General features: G+C 45.8%; 1 protein-coding gene across 4 annotated transcripts in view; it reads right to left on the bottom strand.

Moving 5' to 3' along the window:
- Positions 1-21536, bottom strand: part of Caln1 (calneuron 1) — a 490142-nt gene that overhangs the window by 219489 nt on the left and 249117 nt on the right. For all 4 annotated transcript variants that reach the window (XM_028870138.2, XM_028870139.2, XM_028870141.1 and 1 more), the window contains one exon: positions 18586-18729. In XM_028870138.2, coding sequence (XP_028725971.1) covers positions 18586-18729 — 144 coding nt within the window. The remainder of the gene's footprint in view (positions 1-18585; positions 18730-21536) is intronic.

The following is a 21536-nucleotide window of genomic DNA, read 5'->3' as shown; positions in this document are numbered from 1 at the left end:
TATTGGCATGCATAAAAATATGGCTTAAAATGAGTTAATTAAAGATGTGGCGAGTGAACAAGGAGAGAGACTGAAGTTGACCTGTGTGCACACACATACATAACCTATACTGACATCACTCGTACACACACACACACAAACATACACACAGAGAGAGAGAGAGAGAGACAGAGACAGAGACAGAGACAGAGACAGAGACAGAGACAGAGACAGAGAGACAGAGAGCAATTTGAATTCTTTTTTAACTAATTAACTTATTTATTTTACATCCCAGCCAGTTTCCTCTCCCTCCTCTCCTTCCAGTCCCTCCCCCAACCCACTCCTTCTGTTCCCATCCCCACCCCCAATCCACTCCTCCTCTGTTTCTTTTTAGGAAAGGGCAGGTCTCCCTTGAGTATCAACAAAACATGGCATATCCAGTTGCAGTAAGACTAAGCACTTCCCCCCCAACACACAATCTGATCACTCATTTTCCCACCCCTACTCCCCCTCAGTCCACTCACAGAATCTCTTCTACTTCCCCTTCCCAGGGAGATCCAGGCATTCTCTCCCCCCTGAGCCCCCCTTGTTACCTCGTCTCTGTTGGTCTGTGGATTGTAGCATAGCTATCCTTTGTTTTATAGTTAATATCCACTTATGAGTGAGTACATATCATGTTTGTCTTTCTCGATCTGGGTTACCTCACATTCCTGGTGGAGTGCAAACTTGTACAGCCACTTTGGAAGTCAGTGTGGCAGTTTCTCAGAAAACTGGGAATAAATCTACCTCAAGACCCTGGAATACCACTCTTGGGCATATACCCAAAGAATGCTCAGTCATACCACACGGACACCTGCTCAACTATATTCATAGCAGCTTTATTTGTAATAGAAAGAACCTGGAAACAACCTAGATGTCCCTCAACCGAGGAATGGATAAAGAAAATGTGGTACATATACACAATGGAGTATTACTCAGTTGGTTAAGGACACCAGGAACTTTGAAGGCAAATGGCTACAACTTGAATTCTTCCAAAGTGCTGGAGAATAGAAATCTAAAATCAGTATCCAAGAGTCTAATTTTTCTCTCTAGGATCTATCAATTTACTCCTTGTTCCTTCTGTCTGTGTCTGTGTTACCTGGTTTATGGCCACATCACCCCAATACTTGTCACAACTTTCACATGACCTGCCCCTCTGAGTGATTCAAATCTCATGAAAAAGTATGATGGTTCATTTGATTGGGAAGTGCCTCAGAGACTGGCAACGCACACTCCTGGGAGTATCCAGGAAGATTTTTTCAGAGATGAGGAGAGGGAAAGATACATTCTGAATATGGGTGGCACCATCCCCTAGGCGACAGGACTGGATGGGATAGAATGAGAAGGAGGAGGAAGCCAATGAGCATAGACCTTCTCTGATGCTCGGATACTGTGATGTCAGCTGCTCTGCTATACGACACCCTTGCCATAATCACCTGAGTCCTCAGAGCCCAAATCCTTCCTCCTATCAACTATTCTTTGAGTGATTTTTGTTGCTACAATGGCAAGCTAAGTTACACAGGAGGGTTTTGCTATCACACTTAAGGCCACCAAGAAGATTTTCAACCCAAGATTGTTTGACTTAACTACATTTGCAAAGACTTTTTCTAAATTAGTTAACATTTACAGGTTGCAAAGATTGGGCCCTGATACCCCTGGGAGGCTGTATTCAACCCTCCATTACGGTCCAACAGTGCCCTGTATCCTGAGATTCCATGGTATATATAGGAACATTAACAGTGTTCAGCTCAAGGAAAATAAGGTGTTTATTTCTCTTCTCTTCACTGCGATCGGATAAGCAACTTAAGAGGGGGGAAGCTTATCTGGGCTTATAGTTTAAGAATGGACACAGCTGAGCATGGTAGAGAGGGCATGGCTGTGGAAACATGAGGCAGTGGTTGGCCACATGGCATCCATAGTCAGGAAACAGAGACTGGGCAGAAAGTAGCACTTGCCTAGAAAACTTTGTTTTTCTCCTATGACCCACTTCCTCTCCTGAGACTCCACCTTGTAAAGGTTCCCCAAACAGCATCTGTTGGAAACTAAGTGTTCAAATGCACAAACCTCTGGGGGACTATCTTAGGTGGTATTCTATTACTGTGAGGAGACACCATGACTAAGGCAACTTAAAGAAAAAAGCGCTTAATTGCGGGCTTGCAGCTTCATTGGGTTAGTCTATGATCATCATGGCAGGCGGCGTGGTGGCAGGCAGGCAGGCATGGGGCTCTCATGCTCTTTAGCTATCTGATGAGCAAGTTTCAGGCATGGAAAGAATGCAAAACCAGGTCTAGTGTGGGCTTTTGAAAGCTTAAAGCCCACCCCCAGTGACGACGTATCTCCTCCCACAGCGGCACACCTACTCCAGCCAAGCCACACCTCCTCATTCTACCCCAACATTTCCATGAACTGGGGACCAAGTATTCAGCCATACAAGCCTTGGGGGGCTAGTCTCGTTCAAACCACTTTCAAATCACAATATAAGCTATTTTATAAATGATACAATAAACGCAAAAGCAGCCAGCAACAGGGGAGGGAGCCCAATCATGGCCTTAAGGATGCACAGAGGCTTCTGTTGGGTAAATAAAAAATCCTTTCCCATCCAGACAGCATTTACCAACAAACCTAGGAGAGACACTGACCGGTACCATCTTCATGCATCTCCACCTGGACCCGATCCATCATATTCTGTGCACCAGTGTTCGGTTTTCGGGAAGACCCTGTCACTCTGAGGGAGACAGCCTCTCTGTCAGGACCACTTTGGTCAGACAGCTATCACAACATTTAGACAAGCCAAAGACAGAGCGCCTGATGAAATATCATGAATTCAGAACAGCCATCACAGTCCTGTCTCTTTCCTGCTCTTAACTGGGAAGAACATTTCCGCTAGGGCATTCATTGATGGATATAGTATTTTCCTCTGGGTTGAAACACGCCCCATAGGAGTCGGGCAGGGAGCTCATGAGACTCGGGAGGTCAAGCCAACGTCACATGTATGGGAAAGTTGAAACTTGGAAGTCTGTTTTGTTCGGTTTTAGTTTTGGTTTTTTTTTTTTTTTGTTTGTTTGTTTTTTAGTTTTTGTTTGTTTGTTTGTTTGTTTTGAGACAGGGTTTCTCTGTGTAGCCCTGGCTGTCCTGGAACTTACTTTGAGGACCAGGCTGGTCTCATACTCACAGAGCCTGCCTCTGCCTCCCGAGTGCTGGGATTAAAGACATGTGCCACCACCTCCCCTGCCCCAGCTCTTAGTTCTTGGAAGATTCTTTAAGGCTCCTCCCAGCTGTAGAGAAGCTCTACCCTAGTTTGCTCTCTAATACTGTAAGAAAACGTCATGACCAAGAGCAAGGCAAGGAGGAAAGGGTTTATTCCAGATCTGTCCAGCTGACTGCAAATTGCACAGAACGGTCTGGAGTTGGAGCGTTTGGAAGGCACCATCTGTGTTAAGGTGGGCTCTGCAGAGGTGCGGCTGTTTCTGAGTTGCTCTTCTCCTGTGACCCTTCACCCATACTCACATCAGTAGACCCAAGAAAATCCCATTGGTACACCAGGTCAGCCTTTGGTGCAGTCATTACTTTAGGGTGTCTGGGACGAGAAGGTATGTTGCAGTCCCCAGGCAAAGTCTCACACAATGGTTTGCTTTTTATGTTGCTACCTCAGGAGTCCAGAACAGAAAACATAAAATATGTTCTAGGCCATAAAATGTATCCAATTACCTTGTGCCCATGAGGCTCTGGATGGTTCCATGTTGAGTTGTTATACATATGCTCCAGAGACATGGCTACACTGTTGTCCTTCACAGCACTCCCAAGTAGTAAACATATCATCTCTACTCTCGACAGTTGAGACTCATGAATCTCCACAAAAGTGTTTAGAATGATTATTTTCTCTGCCTTTTTTTTCCTTTCCAAGGGATGTGCCCCTCACAGACTATTATGTTAAATGCTTGGTCCCTAGCTATTGGGGAAGTGTCATGGTTGGCTCTCATTGTTAACTTGACACAGCCTAGAATCACCTGGGAAGAGAGTCTCAATGAGGGTTGTCTAGATTAGACAGACTGTGGGAATGCCTGTGGGAGACAGTCTGGTGAACTGGTATAATCCAGCCCACCATGGGCAACACCATCCCCTAGGCATGGATAGGGTCCTATATTGTCTGAGTAGAAAAATCAAGCTGAGCACATGCAAGCAAGCAAATAAACATGCACCCATGTTTTTCTCTGCTCTTGACTGTGGATGTGAGGTGACCAGTTTTAAATTCTTGCCTTAACTTCCCCCACAATGATAGACTATAACCTGGAATTGTAAGATGAAATAAATCCTTTCTCCTTGGTTTCTTTTTCTCGGGGTATTTTACGAGAGCAAGAAAAATGGAACTATGACAGCAAAGTTCTCTTCAGGAGGTAGAGACTTGACAGAGGATGTAAGTCACTAAGGATGAGTCCTTGGGAGTGTATTTAACAGGGTACCTTCCTGTCATACCCTTTGGTCTGTCTGCAACAGTTCATGCCATATTCTCCCATAATGCTCTGTTTCACAAAAGACCTAGAAATGTGCCAAGGACCATGGCTCACTCTGAAACTGAGATGAAATTAGCCTGCCCTCTTTTAAGGTGTTTCTGTGAGGTATTCTGTCATAGTTACTGGAAAAGTAATTGATACAAGGAATACGTGTTCCTTCAGCATGTGAGGATTCTGTGATGCAGAATTTAGGGTTTGTTTTTTGCTTGTTTTTGTTTGTACCCAAAACTTCTCATTTAAGGTCAAAAGTACCACAAGGTATCAAGTTCCAAATTTGCGATACAATCCCAAGTTAGAGCTATGCAGTTATCATATGAATTTCCTCCCACTCTCTGTCTCCTAGCAGACGTGTGTGTGTGTGTGTGTGTATGATTCCTGACCATAGATACAATGTGACCAGCTCTTTCAAAATCCTGATGTTACTTATCTGTGATGATGGACTGGGACCTGGAACTATGAACCAAAATCGGCCCTTTCTCCCTTAAGTTGCTTTCGTGGGGGTATTTTATTACAGCAACAAGAGGAGAAATGAAAATAGAGAGGACCACTTGGGAACAAAACTCCACATTCTCCTGTCTCCTCTGTTTAAACTCTATGTCCCCCAACACCATCCAGATAAAGTCCGTAGTGTGCATGCATTTGTATGTCTCAGGCAGAAAGAAGCGTGTCTAAGGAGATAAATGACACTGAGAAACTGCCTCCCACTGTTGTCATGTAACTGTCCATGACGAGCTATGAAGCAAGCAGCCATGCATCCAAACCAGTGCATCACTGACAGACTTAAGAAGCAATGCCACCCAAGTCTTGCTAGGTGAGCCCATGAGGATATCAGCATCCCTGGGGCTCCCTGCACACAACCTGCAGGCCACTCCCCTGAACACCCCCTTCTCAGCAATTGTCCGACAGGGTCCCTCCCGTAGCTTATAAAACTATCAGTCTTGTAACTTTCTGCACTTAGTCTGTTTCATTCAAGTCCTGAGCCTTGTCCGGAGGTTTCCTGAGTTCTATGGCGGCCTCTTTGTGAGTGTCCCGAGTTCGATGGCTGTCTCTTCCCCCTTCGGGAGGGAATGTTCCAAATAAGAGAAAGTGCCTGTGCCACCTGCTTTTGCATCTGGCCATCTTGCTATGGGCACAGGCAGGCGGGGAAGCAAAGCCACTGCCACTCTATGGGCTTCCATCCAGCGGAAGACTTTCCTGAACCCATCGGTATCTAGTAATCAACACAGACTAGTAATCGACACAAGGCACCTGCCCCCTAAGATACCCCTCACTTGACAAGCTCTGGTGGAGGAGTGCAAAGCTTCTAGACACTTTCCAAAATGATGTCGTGCTGAACCCCAAGTCTCTGTCTCTGCAAGGTACGGTTGCCATGGCAACGCCAGCTAATGAATATGTATGCAAATGAGCAGAGAATGTATTCATCATTTGACAGTTGTTCTAACTGCTTTGCTCTTTCTGAGACTTGGAGGGCTGAAGGGTGGGGTATTAGAAAAGTAGGTGTTTGGTAAAGCATTGTTTAAGTGTTTGTTTTCGGAGCTCATAGGGAGGGGGGCTGTCATTCTTTCATTTTTTTTGTGTGTGTGACATATACATAAAGTGGATTTCTCTGCATCTGTTCTAAGAATAATCAAAACCAAAAGGAATGGGACACATGAGGAATGAGACCCTCAGGAAAAAGAAATCGCAATGTGTGTATGACAAGCAATGAGCCCAAATTGGGGCCGCTCATTGTTTTAGGTCTTAAGCAAGGCCTGGGAGACTCCCAAGCTGTCCTGGAAAAGACCAACATTGTTTGATTCCTCCTCCCTTGATTCCTCATTAAGTGACCATGGATGTCCATGACCAGAAAAAAAAAAAAAGCTGAAAAGGACCAAACAACAGAGCCTAGCATGTCAGGCCACTGGCCTCCCAGAGAAAGGCTAAAAAGGATGCTCTGGTCCTCTGAGTAACGATACTGAAAAGGATGCTGAGAGAGCAGTCAGTAGAAGAGGCCTCGCTTATCGTGGGAAGGAGTAAGATCCTGGTTGAACCCCCAGCACTGAAAGAAGGAAGAAGGGAGAAAGGGAAGGAAGGAGGGAGGAAGGGAAGAACGGAGGGAGGGAGGGAAGGAGCAACAATGAGAGCATAGAGAGTTATAGAGAGGGAGGAAATAAGGAGTAAGGAGAAAAGAAAGAAGGAAGAAGGAAGGAATCTGTAAAGGAAGGTGGGCTTGTGATTCAATAGTAGCCTAGGGCTGTGCTTTGAATGCTGCACCCATCTCTGGTTCTGGACCATTTTCTCTGCTTCTTGGTCAGTCACCATGTGAAGAATGTCCACTTCAGGTCCCCTCTACCAAGAAATCCCACCATGTCTTCACCACTCTGGTGGATGGAACCCTCTGAACCGGAGTCAAAGCAAACCCTCCCCCACCCCCACCCCCCCACCCACTGCTCCTTGGTATTTGGTCAGAGTTAAGAAGAAAAGTAGCTAACACATGTTCTAGATTCAATTGAAGAGTCTGTGGAATTACAAAACTGAGATCGCAGATTTACCAACTCACTCATGTAAAACTCCAGGTACTGACTGGAGCACAATAGGACCTGACACTTGAAGTGGGGCCTTCTAGACAGAGTCATATCATTAAGACCTCCAATCTCCATGACGCTCTGTCAGACAGCTCCCTTGGGTTAAGGACCAGGAATAAGTTGTGGCACCACCAGCTTACGCAATTGCTTTATAAGGGGATGACTATTTCTATTGCCAACAGACAAGTTTGACTATCTCTAAGTTCATGGCTAGACTAGAACCACCACATCCCGGGGGGTGGGGGGGTGGGGGGACATTCCCAGAAGAAGACAAAGTTGTCGGGTATTGATGATACATGTCAGTCTAAACTTCCAGGATGGGTGTCCATATGGACCCCGAGGTGTTAAATCAGGGATGACAGAGCATGACATTGGAGAAAGTTTCTCACTCAACAGGTACACATACCAGGAATTCTGTTGACTTGAGTAGCTGGCAGGGAGTCACAGGTTCTGCTTAAACTCAACGTGGCCAACTGTCATTATGATTGGGGCAGCAGGCTGAGGAAATGGAACCATGAGAGCTCAGCCCCAACTGGGCCATCTTCATTAACCTATCATCAAGGCTCAGGGAACATCACGGAAGAGAAGGCAGAAAGAATTTAAGGGCCAGAAGACGGAGAGGAGTGTCATGAGATGCTGTCTATGCCACATGTGGGCTCACCACAGCTGGAGTTCACTTTACAGGATCAAGCCTGTTAAACATTCTAAGAAAGGTCTGGGCATAGTAGTGTACACAATCCCAGCACCTGGAGCAGAGGCAGGTGGACCTCTTTAAGACTGAGACCAGCCTAGGCTATGGAATGAGTTCCAGGACAGCCAGAGCTACATCGTGAGACCCTGTCTCGAGAAAAAAATAATCTAAGAAGGGGAGGGGCTCTTGAAGCCACACCCTTCTGGACTAAGAAGCCACTGTCAAATGACAGTTGCTAGAGAAGAAGAGTCGTTCTCTGTTGAGGGCATGGCCACTGGTAGGTTACCCATGCTCCAATGGGTGGCTCCACACCTGTGCACACACATGCAGCACTAACAGGACTACCTGGGTTATTTTTAAAAGTAAAAAAAAGATGGATAGGAAGTCAGGCGGGTAGACATGTTGGGGAAAAATCTAGGGGAGCTGGAGGGGATAAAAGGGGTAGATATGATCATATTATTTATATCCACTTGTAAAATGCTCAAAGAATTAATAAAAAACCAAACACTAAAATACATAAACTAAACTAAAGCTAACCTTTACAGCAAGAAAAAAGAAATAAGATCGAGATAGCGGAACTTTCTGGACATGGTGGCAGAGAAAGTATTGCTTAAGATTATGGGACTATGAAAGTCAAGAATATCCATTACCATTACACATCCCAAGAAGGTGGAAGAGATTCTCCCCTCATCCAGATCGAGCAACCCACTATCTTCAGCTTTTATGTTTCATACTAGCTGTTGTGGTTTCAATATGAAATGTGCCCCAGAAGCTCATGTTTTGAACACTTGGTCCCAGGCTAATAGTGTTGTTCGGGAAAGGTGGTGACCTTTGAAAGATGGAGTATCCCTGGAAGAAGTGGAGATGAGCTATGAGTTTTGTAGCCTGCAACCCCACTTTTCTGTCCCATCTGTGTTCTTACTCTGTGGAAATGTAACAAACTGTACCCCAAGCCCCCAATATGATTATCCATACCTCTTCCACTCAAAACTGTGAGCTAAAATAACTTTCCTTGTAAGTCGCTTTTTCTCAGGTATTTAGTTAGGTTCAGTGGCAGGAAAATCATATGTTTCTGAAGATAAATTGAACAGACATTAGTAAACAAAATATTTATGTACTGACTTGAAACAATGAAGTGTTCAGTGGCTGAAGAAATGGCTCAGTGGTTAAGGGCACATATTGCTCTTGCAGAGGACCAAATTCAGTTCCCAGCACCAATGGGGTGGCTCACAATCACCTGTAATTCCAGCTTCCAGGTATTGGATGCCTTCTTCTGGCCTCCATGGGTACTGCACTCACATGTACATGCATATACTCACATTGTTAAAAATAAATAACATGTAGTGGCACATGTCTTTAATCTCAGCACTTAGGAGGCAGAGGCAGAAAAATCTCTGAATTCAAAGCTTTTCTGGTCTACATAGCAAGTTCCAGGCCAACCAGGGCTACATAATGAGATCCCATCTAAAAACAAAACAAAAAAACTCAAAAACAAAAAAGTAGAAAATCCTTAAAAATAAATAAATATTTTTTTAAAAAAAAGCTACCAAATTGTTCATGTATATGTGCACATATGTTTGCACATGAGTGTTCTCTTTAGGTTGAATTCAGACTCACAATCGACCTGCTTCAGCATCCCAAGTGATGGAATTACTGGCATACGCTACCGCACATGGGGATAATGAATACTTTAATGAATAAGTAACTGTCCTAGTTTGCTTCTGTGTTGCTGTGATAAAATATTGTTCAAAACTAACTTGGTGAGGGACATGTTTATGTCATCTTCCAGGTAACAGACCATCATCAAGAGAAGTCAGGACAGGAACTCAAGGCAGGAACCTGGAGGCAGGATCTGAAGCAGAGACCATGGAGAAGTGCTGTTTACTGGCTTGCAGAGCTAACTTCCTGAATGCAGCCCAGGAACAGTGCCATAGTAGATTGGGCCCTCCAACAACAACTAGTAATTAAGACAATGCCTCACAGGCAGGCCCAGAGGCCAATCGGATGGGGTCAATTCCTTTGTTGAGATTTCCTTCTTCCAGGGGCATGAAACTGATGACTGAGACTAACTCTAACAGAGACTCACAGAGGGATTCTGTCACTTCGCAGCTACTTTTTTCCTGTGACCCAGCCATGGTTCTGTTTCTCATGAGCTCAGTGGTTTGCCTCAAAATTGACCCCAAAATGAATTTACTCACCATAAAAACAAGCAAGTTCATACATAATGGATATCAGACAAATGGTTTTCGATTGAACAGAACTGAATGAAATTCACCACTCGGGCAGCTGTAAACTCAAGACAAAAATACACATAAATAAACGAAACCTCCAAACCTATCAAGAGACAAAATAAATTGTCAGACTCCTATCATGCAGTGAGAATGACAGAGAATTTAGAATTTAGAGAGACCATATATGTCAGGAAGGAGAAAGACAAATTCTCTGCTTGGCTCAAAGAGGAAACTTAGAGCCGGAGAGATGACTCAGTGGATATGTGTGTGGTGGATGTGCAAGCATGAGGACCCGAGTTTGAATCCCAAGAACCCACATAAAAAGTAAGGCACAGCTGTGTGTGGCTTTAAACCCCAACATTGGGATGTGGAGACAGATGGAGCCTAAGAGCTCACGGGCCGGCCAGCTTAGCTCAAACAGTGAGTTTCCAGTTTGGTGACAGACTCTGTCGTAAGCCAATGAAGTGGAGAGCAACAGAGTAAGACACCCAGCATCCTGCTCTGGCCTCCACATGCACATACATGGACATAGGCGCGCGCACGCACGCACACACACACACACACACACACACACACACACACACACACACCCCACCCCAAATTCTCTTTGCAAAGGTGAATCTTTGTTCTCTAACCACAGGAGAACGAAGGACCATTTGGAAGAGAGAGGGTTACGTTACAAAATGTGAGCGGGTGAGCGGGGACGAGGGCCATGGGCTGCTGGATCTATTACTGCAGAGAACTTTCTTCCAAGCCAGTTTGGCTCACTCTAGACCACCAACTTGTCCTGTCGAAACCACTAGAAATGTAGAAAGCAGTCAAAAGTTATCCCATAAGTCTTGAAGATACCATGTTCCTTATGCCCCAGAGAAACCTGCAGGGGCCATAGCAGCTGTTCTGAGGACTGAGATTTGACAGAAGTGAATGAGGAAATGCAGAGCCCACAGGAACTCCAAGGCAGCCATTCTCCACACACTTGTATGAAATAATTCAGTGCGCTCTCCCCCGTCCCTTTCTGTGTGTGTGTGTGTGTGTGTGTGTGTGTGTGTGTGTGTTTCAGTGGTGACTGAACCTAACCTTGTGTATACTAAGCTAGCACTCCAACAATTACCTCCAACCTCAGCCCTCTTTTACTTTGCATTTTCTACACTTGCTCAGGCTGATCTTGAACTTGGGATGCTCCTGCCCCAGGCCCCTGAGTATCTAGGATCAGAAGCTGAGGTAGTTTTCAACATGACTGCTCTGCCAATTCTTCAAGGAGGGTTTGTAGTGGGTAGCACTTCCAGCTTTGGAAGTTCCAACCCCCATTGAGGTTTGGTAACTATCACGCCTACAAGGCGGGGCCGAGAGAGGACCCTGAAGACCCGAGATCGGAATGCATCACTCTCTCTTTCGGCTGGGAGCCCAGATGCTAGAGGAGGACTGAGAAGAGTTCTCCAGAGAACACCGCTGGACTATATTGCGTCTTTCCCAGAACCCTCAACCTACCTATCCCTTCATTTGTAAGTTATGCCATTAAATAAATCTCCCTTTTAACTACGTGGAGTGGCTGTAATAATTTCACCAATAAGGGTTCACAAATGTTATGTCACTGCTCATGTTGCTGCAACCAGAGACGAGACAGAACCAGCTTGAGTGTGGAAGGTCTTATTTTGGCTCGTGGTTTTAGGGTAGACAGTCCATCTCAGTGGCGAAGGCATGGAGAAAGGAGAGGGAGGGAGCCTGTCTGCTCACATCTAGCTAGATCAGAAAGCAAGGAGAGGGAGAGATGGAGAGAGAGGGAGAGAGAGAGAGGGAAGGGTGAGGGAGAGGGAGAAGGAGAGAGAGGGAGAGAGAGGGGGGGGGGAGACTTGTGCTCAGCTGACTTTACCCTTTTTGCCTCTTTTTGTTTAGTTGGGGGCTTCAGCCCAGGGGACAATGCCACCCACATTCAGAGTTGGGGTGGTAGGAGGATTTTTTTACTCATCTGTCAACTATCCCCGAAAACACTACTGTAAATACATACGAACACGCCTTTTATTAATGTCCTAGGCATTTGTGTATGTGTATTTGTGTGGACATGTGTGTGAAGATACACACAGGTGTGCAGGTGCATTTGTGTATACGTTTGTGTGGTGGCCAGAGGATCATCTCCAGTGTTCTTCTGAAGGAAGCCATACACATTGGCTGGCATTTTGTTGTTGGAGGGAGGTGGGTGTGTGTATGTCCAACTGTCCATCTGTTTTGAGACAGGGTCTCTCACTTGTACTGAAACGTGCTGATCTGATTAGGCTAGTTGGCCAGGGAACCCTAGGAATCCACCTGTCTCCGCCTCCACAGTATTCATATTACAAATGCGTGCTACTGTGCCTGGCTTTTTAATGTGGCCTCTGAGGATCAGACCAATGTCCCATGCTTGAGAAGCAAGGGCTTCACTGACTGAGCCACACACCCCCATGCACCCCTAGACATTTTTTTTAATGCAATCAACTTGACAATCAACATGATTCATCACAAGGTGAGAATGAGGAGTGGAGTCCAAGGTCCAAGAAAGAACATTTCCAGTAAAAAGCCAAAGAAAGCCCTGGGCAAAGCACAGAAGCTTTTGAGTTTTTAATTATGAATAACAGTTTAGAACACGCAAGACATGCGCACACATGTACACACACACAAACACACACAAGTCAGTCTCAGTACTGACAGCCAACTGGCTGCAGACCAGGAGAGTAATTCCAGACCCTTCCCGCCGGTCTTCCATTCGACCCTCTGGGACCGTCTGGCTGAGCCTGTGTGGATGACATCCAACAAGTTTCCCTATCCAAAGAGGCTACTGTTCGAAGGCAGCGGTAAGGCACCCTGCTGCCTGGGAACCCCTGATGAAAACCATATGTGATGATCTGGCAGGCACAGACTAGCTCAGTCAGTTCCAGCGAGGCCTCGTGCTCAAGGCATGACCTCATTGTCGGGCGAATCAGCAGGCACCCCAGAAAAATATGGCGGGTGTGGGGGTGCAGAATTGCTCTTAATCATGTCCACATTTCCTGCTGTCTCGGGTGTCGGAGTCTAGAGCCAGAGGGATGTGGTCATCTTACACTATGAAACCTAGGCCCTCCCCAAACACTCACTTTTATCTGTGTGTGTGTGTGTGTGTGTGTGTGTGTCCATTCGTCTAGAGGACTACCTCAGCTGTTTCTCAAATACCATCCATTTTTTCTTTTCTTTTCCTCTCTCTCTCTCTCTCTCAATAGGATCTCTTGCTGGATGCATCCAAATAGGCTAGGCCGACAGGCCAGTGACCCCCAAGGATCCACCTGTCTCTGTGTCCTCAGTACTAGGATTACAATTGTGCACCACTGTATCATTTTAGTTTTATTTCTTTTTTAATGGGTTCTTGGGATTGAACTTGGGTGCCTATGCTTGCCTGATAATCACTTTTTCTTAACGATCTCTCATCCCAGCCCCTTTAAAAGTTACAATTTTTAAATGAACTACGAACAGTTAATAAATCCGGACCAATTAGTGTTTATCCTGCAAACACAAATTTTAGGCAAGCGCATTAATGATACAACTTATCTCCCCGGCCCTTTCTATTTTATTTTACTTATGTATGTTTTGGCATCACCCCCATAAAAATATCTGCCGTCCCACATGCTCCACCTCAAAGAGGAACAAAGTCAGAGTCAACCTGGGATTGAATTACTATGGCAGACACTCAGGTCCAGAAATGAGGAGGGACGAATATAAAACTACATTCTAATTTCTGAAAAGCAGATTGGCTCAAAGGGCCTCATTAAGAGAACAGTCAATCCATCCATCTCCAGAACTTGGCAGCCCAGAAACTTCCTGTCCCAGCTTTAGTAATAAAATGCCTAAAGACACACATTTCCCCCTCCAACTGGGCATTTTTTTTTAAACTTTACCCCTTTCACATTTAGTCATTATTCTCGTGTAATTAGCAGTACATTTTTCCAGAAAAAAAATTAATTTTTAAGGAAGCTCGTGCCTTAAAAAAAAAAATTAATGTAGTTACTTGCACAAGATAACCGCCAACAACATTGGCCAACAATCCTATGGGCAGCACTGATTAGACTCTGGGGGAGAAAGAGAGGGGACATGAAGGGAGGAGGGTGACATGCCAGAGGCTATCGGGAGGAATGGGAGGGGCAAGGTGGAGCGCCTATGATCAAGACGCATTGTTTGCATGTATGACATTGTTGGAAAATAAATAAGCTACTCTATTAACGTAATAGCGAAATAAATAAGGGGCTAGAGAGATGACTTGGTGGTTAAGAGCATGTGTTGCTCTTGAGGAACCTGGGGTTCAGTTTCCAGCACCCACATGGTGGTACACACCCACCCGGAACTCCACCTCTAGTGGATTGGACACCCTGTTTTGACTCCATGGGCAGCAACACACACACTCATACACACATAAATAAAAATGAAATAAGCCTTTAAAAGTAAATCAATATAGGCTAGGCATGAGGGTACAGATTTGGGGAGGTAATCCAGGAAGCCTGCAAGTTCGAGAAGAGACTAGGCTACAGAGTGAGTTCCAGGATAGCCTGAGGTTCAGAAGAGAACTCTTTGTCTCCAGAAGTACCAGAGCCCAAAATTCAGTAAAATGAAATCAAATCAAAAGTATTTTTACCTGGTCGGCCTCTGTGAAATGCCTGGTTAGATAAGTCTCTGGTTCAATAAATTGGTAGAAACACTCCAAATATTTGCTTCAATGGTCTGCCAGCAGAATTCATAGGATTATGACAAATGGCTAGTCAACTAGTAAAAATCAAGAATCTCTCATACAGAAGATGAAGCGAATGACTGAGCATGTCTTCCTGAGCTCCCTGGAGAACGTCCCCACACAGGGTCCTACGGGGCTCCAAGCCTTATGCAATCAGACAGGGTCTGCAGTATCATGAAAATGCTCTGTGGGCTGGAATGGAGCAGTTAATACAGTATTGGCCCATTAGGTGTGATGGTTCATCTTGGTTGTCAACGTCATAGGATCTAGAGTCATCTAGGAGACAACACACTGCTGAGCGTGTCTATGAGGGAGCTTCTAGATTCGGTTAACCAAGGCAGGAAGACATATCCTAAATGTAGGTGGCCCCAACCCCACAGAGTGGGGTCCTGGATTGAGTAAAAAGGAGAAAGTGAGCTGAGTGCCAGCATTCATCTCTCTTTCTGCTCCCTGACTGTGGATGTCATGTGACCAGCTGCCTCACACTTTTTTTTACCACCCTTTCTCAGGGTGGACTGTGAGCCAAAATTAAAATAAATTCATTCCTTCAGTTGCTTTTGTCAGGTATTTATATCAGTAAGATAGACAGACAGATAGACACACATACACACACACACACGCACACGCACACACACACACGCACACGCACACGCACACGCACACCTTTTCAAATAGCAACTTTCACAATACTAGGACAAAGACCTTGTCTCAAAATAAAATTTAAAAAACAATTAAAAACCGATAAAACTATCTTAATTTCACAGAGGTATTGGTTGAAATGTTTACCCCGGCAGAGTATGTTGGTGTTGTTGGTGTATCCCTAGAATTCTAGCACTTAAGAGGCTAAAGCAGTAAAACTGCCCTAAGTTCAAGACTAGCTGGTGCTTAGAGCAAGATTCTGCTAAAACAAAAAGACCCCTCTCAGCCGGGCGGTGGTGTTGCACGCCTTTAATCCCAGCACTCGGGAGGCAGAGGCAGGCGGATCTCTGTGAGTTCAAGGCCAGCCTGGTCTCCAAAGTGAGTTCCAGGAAGGGCGCAAAGCTACACAGAGAAACCCTGTCTCGAAAAACCAAAAAAAAAAAAAAAAAAAAAAACCCTCCCAAAGTATTTTTTAAATATTTTATTTATGTGTGTTTCTGTCTGTATGGAGATATGTGTACATGAGTTACGGGTGGTTATGGGCTGCCCAGTGTGGATGTTGGGAACCAAACTCAGGTCTTCTGCAAGAGCAGCAAGCATTCTTAACTGCTGAGCCATCAGCGATGGCTCTAGCCCCAAGAATTTGTAAACTAAAAGACACCAACAGCTTCTTAGATCTAGAAACATTGACACTCAATAACTTTTTAGTAAGGCAGGTTCCTCGGTGTGTCGCCTGTAGCCCCATGACTCCAGAGGCTGAGGCCTAAGGGATCACCATGAACTTGAGACCAGCCAGGGATACAATGTGACAAGACCCTGTCTCCAGAAAAAAAAAAAAGACAAAATAAAATAAAACAACAAAGCATGAAGTAGGAAACTGTCCTGGGGGGGGCGGGGCTCTGAAAAGAGGATAGGAGAAATGGAAGAGAGGTTTTGATGCAGGCTCTTGGCCCCAGCATTTCAGAACTATTGCTACAATAGAAAACATCATCGCATCAGGCCTGCAGAGACCCAGCAAGTCACCATCCATAGAGACAGTTTAGACATCCACAGCTGTACTTTATTCATTCGCCACGTGACCTCCATTGTCCCTGTCCTCCTAACACATCTTGCAGGGGAACAGGAGAAAGCCAAACTTAAAACTGGCATAGAGACCATGCAAGTAGTCCCCTGCTGGATTGTTCTGGTTTCCTTTATGTTGCTGTGATGAAATACAAAAACAAATCACTCGGATCACAGACATTTTAGAGGAGGAAGTGGTTTGTTCATCTTGACACTGTCAGGTCACAGTCTGTCGTGGAGGAAAGTCGGGGAGGGAGCTCAAACCAGGAACGTGAAGGCAGGTGTTTTAGCAACTTGCCTTTGGCTGTGATGAGACACTGTGAACCAAAGCGACCTTTGAAAGAGTTTGCTTGGGCTTGTGGCTCTAAGGGATAAGAGCCCATCATGGTGGGAAGACATGGAAGCAGACAGACATAGTATGGGAGCAGGAAGCTGACTGATTGTATCTTGAACCACAAACAGGAAGCAGAGTGAACTGGAAATGGGGCAGAGCTATAAGCTTTCAAAGCAGATCCCAAGTGATGTAAGTCTTCCAGCAAGGCTCCAACCTCCTAAAGGTGCTATAACCTCCCCAAACAGCACCACCTACTGGGGACCAAGTATTCAAATACATGAGCCTATGGGGATCATTTCTCATTCAAAGACACCTTGGACAGCTTGCTCTTCCACAAAGAAAACTGTGTCTCTGCTGTCTCCTTCCCTCAACCCCCAGATAGCTGGAATGACAAACCTGGACCAACAGGCCCAACTGCGACAGTTGTCTTTTTATCTGGCTTATGGTGCTGTTTCTTCCTCACTCAAACACTCCTTTCTGGAGGGGGGGGCTCTTAAGACCCAGAAAATAAATGAAACTTACAAGTCTCAGGAAGTTCCTGAAACTCAACAAGATTTATAAGGCACTTCCCCAAGATTATTCAAGTAGTAACAACTCTGGGAGAAAGGAGAATCTCCTACCAGTTTTGCTGCCTTTGAGGTGGTGGTGACAGTTTAAGCTCCCAGGGTACAGCCATGTTTTGGGGACCAGGAGGACAGCTCAGTCAATAAAGTACAGGTCACCAGAACAAAAGTTTAAAAAAAGTAAAGCCATAGGCATAGAAGCACATTTTTGTAATCCCAGCACTGGAGAAGTGGAGACAGGAAGATCCCATGAAGAATGGTCCCCAGTCATGAATCTTCAGTCCTAATGAAAGACCCTGTCTCAAAAACTAAGGTGGGTGGTGCCTAAAGAATGACACTCAGGATTGACCTCCGACCTCTACACATACACTCTCAAATGTGCTCATATACCCACATGTGCAAACCCATGTATACATGTGTGCAAACACACACAAGCTGCCTTTAAAACGGGAGGTAGGGGACCAGAGAGGTGGGTCAGTGGTGAAGTGTTTGCCCCCCGAGCATGAGCACCAGAGTTTGAATCCCCGGGACCCACATAAAATATGCGTGGGGTGCTGTGGCCTGTAATTCTAGACTCAGAGGTGAAGATGGGATTCCCATGGCATGTAGCTAGCTAGACTAGGTATGTTAGGAGCTCTGGGTTTGATTCAGAGACCCTGCCTCAGTGAACAAGGTAGAAGAGCAATCAAAGATGATTCCAAACATCATCCTGAAGCCTCCACACACATGCAGATACACACATGCAAACAAACACACACATACATGCACACCGCATGCATGGAAATGGAAAGGTAAGATTTATATTATTTATAAGTCTCTGTGTGTGTGTCCATGCGTGCGTGCGTGCATGTGTGTGCATTAGTGTAGCTTCTGACAGAGGTCAGAGATGTTAAGTCCTCCTAGAGCAGGGGTGATAGATGGTGGGGATCCATCCAACATGGGTGCTAAAAACAGAACCTTCTTGGAAGAGCATGTGTTCCTAACCACTGAGCTCTCTACCCTTGAAAATGGGAAAATAAATAAAATGAGAGGAGAAGGAAAGGGGAGTCTAATTATTCCACCAACCAAATCAGCTTCATCTATTCCTGTAACTGTCCCAAACCATCCCTGCTCACACAGCCCTGCTGGACAAACCCAGATCAAGTTCAAGTTTCCATTCCTAACGTGTAAACTGAGCCGAGATTGTACACATCCCAAGCCCAGGGACTGAGGTGGGAGGCGCAGCTTGGCGGTACTAAGCAGGTCTCACCGTCCATGTCCAGACGCTGCATGATGATAGCCAGCTCCACTTCACTCGGCATGTACCCCAAAGAGCGCATGGCCATACCCAGCTCCTGCTTGGAGATGAAGCCATTCCCATCTCTGTCCAGAACACGAAAGGCTTCTCGGATTTCTGCAAGGAAAAAGCAGAGAAAGTCCACCAGTCAGTCACGTGACCGCCTCATGGCACTCAAACCACAGGTGACTAACAGGTAGCGTCTCGCTGTACCAGTAGGAGGCTCGCTGCTTGTCTTGTTGCTGGGACTAGACATGTGATAAAAACAATTTAAGAAAGAAAGAAAGGGTGTGGCAATGAGGCTCAGTTGATAGAGTGCTGGCCTGCCATGCAGGGAACCACAGGGTTCCATTCCCATCACTGAATAAACTGGGAATGCCCAGTAGTAATCCCAGCCCTCAGAAGGAAGGGTGGAGGCAGTGGGATCAGATGTTCAAGGATATCCTAGGCTACCTAGCAAAGTAGAGGCCACAATGAGCTACATATAATCCTGTCTCAAAATAATAAATAGACAAATAGATAAAGTGGAGAAATGATTGAGGAAGAACCCCGAAGTATGTGTGTGCCCCCCCACATACATATTCACACACACACACACACACACACACACACACACACACACACACACACACACAAATAATAATAATAAACTAAAACGTGAAAAGAGACGGGAAGAAAGAAATGGCCAGGGAAAGAAAGGAGGGAGAGAGAGATGGGAGAGAAAAAAGAAAACAAGACGCAGATGGCCCTAAACATCCGCACACACTGCAGCATTAACGGTCGGGTGGGGATCCCAGCAGAAAATTGCCTCGGTGGAGGGAGCGGCTGTGTGAGTTTTGCAGAAATGACAGGGTCAGGGGGAAAGTGTGTGAGCGTCCCCCTGCTGCTGCTGGCGACACGCAGTGTTTAATAACCTCAGAGGACAGGAGGTGAGAATCCCACTGTTTCTATTTCATCCTTCTAATCTGCAGTTGTTTTATGACTATAAACAGCCCCAGCTCAATAGGAATGTCACAGAGGTTTGAAACGACTTTAATCGCTTTCTCCCTGGTCTGGAAAAGAACTCGGCTCTGCTATGGCTAGGCTCCATTTCAAATGGCAGGAAGTCTCCCACGCTTTACTCTGGGTTATACCTACTCTCCCCACCCCCCACACCCCCGGAGCCCCCAAAGCTGGCAGTCCTAGGTCGAGTGAACATTTCCCACCATGTCTCTCCCCACTCCCCTTGCAAGGCATGAGAAATTTGAGATCAGCGTTTAAAGAAGAGAGGTCCATCCCGTGTATCAAAAGAAGGCTGGATCTGCAGCAGTTGGAGTTGCTCCAATAAATCCAGCGTAGGGAGGCTGCCGAGTAGGCTCAGTGGTTAAGAGTGCTGGCTGCTCAACGTGAGTACCCGAGTCCATGATATTTGTCTCTCCCGGTCCCGATTATTTCACTCAGCCTTCAGCTCCCTCCAAATACATAACTCAACTCTTCGTTAAGGTAGTGTAACACTCTATCATATCTATCATTTATGCCCATAGAGACTGGGTCACTATTCAAGCTATTGTGACTAGTGGTCCACAGACTTCAATGTTCATTCCTTTGGGCAGATACCCAGGAGTCCTAATGCTAGATCATAAGTTATGAATATGTGGGGTGGGAGGCATATGTGCACACAGGTGCCATAGGAGTCCCGAGGGAGCACCTGATCGGCTTGAGCTGGAATGACAGGCAGCTGCAAGCTACCTCATGTGGGCCCTGGGAATCAAAGTTGGGTCTTCCGGAAGAACCGTATGTGTTCTTAACCACTGAGCCACCCCCCCAGCTATTGCCTTTCATTTGTGGAAGACCTTTCATATCGATTTCTATAGTGCCTGCAACTGTTTATATTCCTATCAACCCACTGCCCTCTGATCTGAACATTTGCATTGGATTTGGATTTGGATTTGGACCACCCAGACCATCCAAGACAATCTCACATTTCAAGATCCTTAACTCGATTACGCCAAAGAATTCTTTCCAAAGAAGCATTTGGAATTCCAGGGGATTTGGACTTTGGCATCCCTAGGGCTGCTTCCCGGGTGATTATAGTCTTCCATCCTGAGATTCTTCCTCAAACAACTTCCTTTCTTTCCTCCTTCCTCCCCAAAGACACACTCATCCTTAGAGATCACTTCTAATTTCCTTCCTGTTGCCATCACAAAGCACCCTGACCAAAAACAAAGTAAGAGAGGAAAGGGATTTGTTTGGGATCACTGCTCCAGGTCAAGGTCCATCACTCAGTAAAGTCAAGGGGAGACTCCAGCAGCTAGACGTGTCTACAGTCAACAGCACAGAGAAACGAATGTGCCCGAGCTACCTGACTGCTACCTATGCTCAGCTGGCTCTCTCCAGTCTTCTATAGCTCAGGGTCCAGCCCATGCCATGGTGCCACCCACAGCAGGCTGCGTCTTCCCACATCAATTAACAATCAGCAATCAATTACCAATTAACAATCCCCCCCCCATACACGCCCACCGGCCAACACTTAATCTAGGTGAGTTCTCCCCGAGACTCTTCACAAATGATTCTCTTGTACAGAGGCTGCGTATGGTTGCTAGTTGCAAACCAGGCAGCTTACACGGATTCCAGGAAAAAATGTCTTCGCTGGCCACAGCTATGCCTGTCTCTCAATCTGCTAACTATTGAGCAAGCCGTTCATCCCTTCCACGTGACATCCGGCATGCCCCAGCACTGTATGGAGGCAAAATTGAAGAATGACTGAGGCTTGCTGGCCACCAGCCTAGATGCAAGTGTAGTGAGAGACCCTGGAGAGAGAGAGAGAGAGAGAGAGAGAGAGAGAGAGAGCGCAGGACACCCAGACATGCACACCAGTGCGCGTGCAATGTGCACACGCGTACACACATAAAGTAAAGACAAGAAAGAAATTATGTTTTCTCTCA

This window comes from Peromyscus leucopus, chromosome 23 (genome assembly GCF_004664715.2).
Source record: "Peromyscus leucopus breed LL Stock chromosome 23, UCI_PerLeu_2.1, whole genome shotgun sequence".
In the NCBI taxonomy this organism is placed as follows: Eukaryota; Metazoa; Chordata; class Mammalia; order Rodentia; family Cricetidae; genus Peromyscus; species Peromyscus leucopus.
This window is presented reverse-complemented; position numbering and strand designations above follow the sequence as displayed.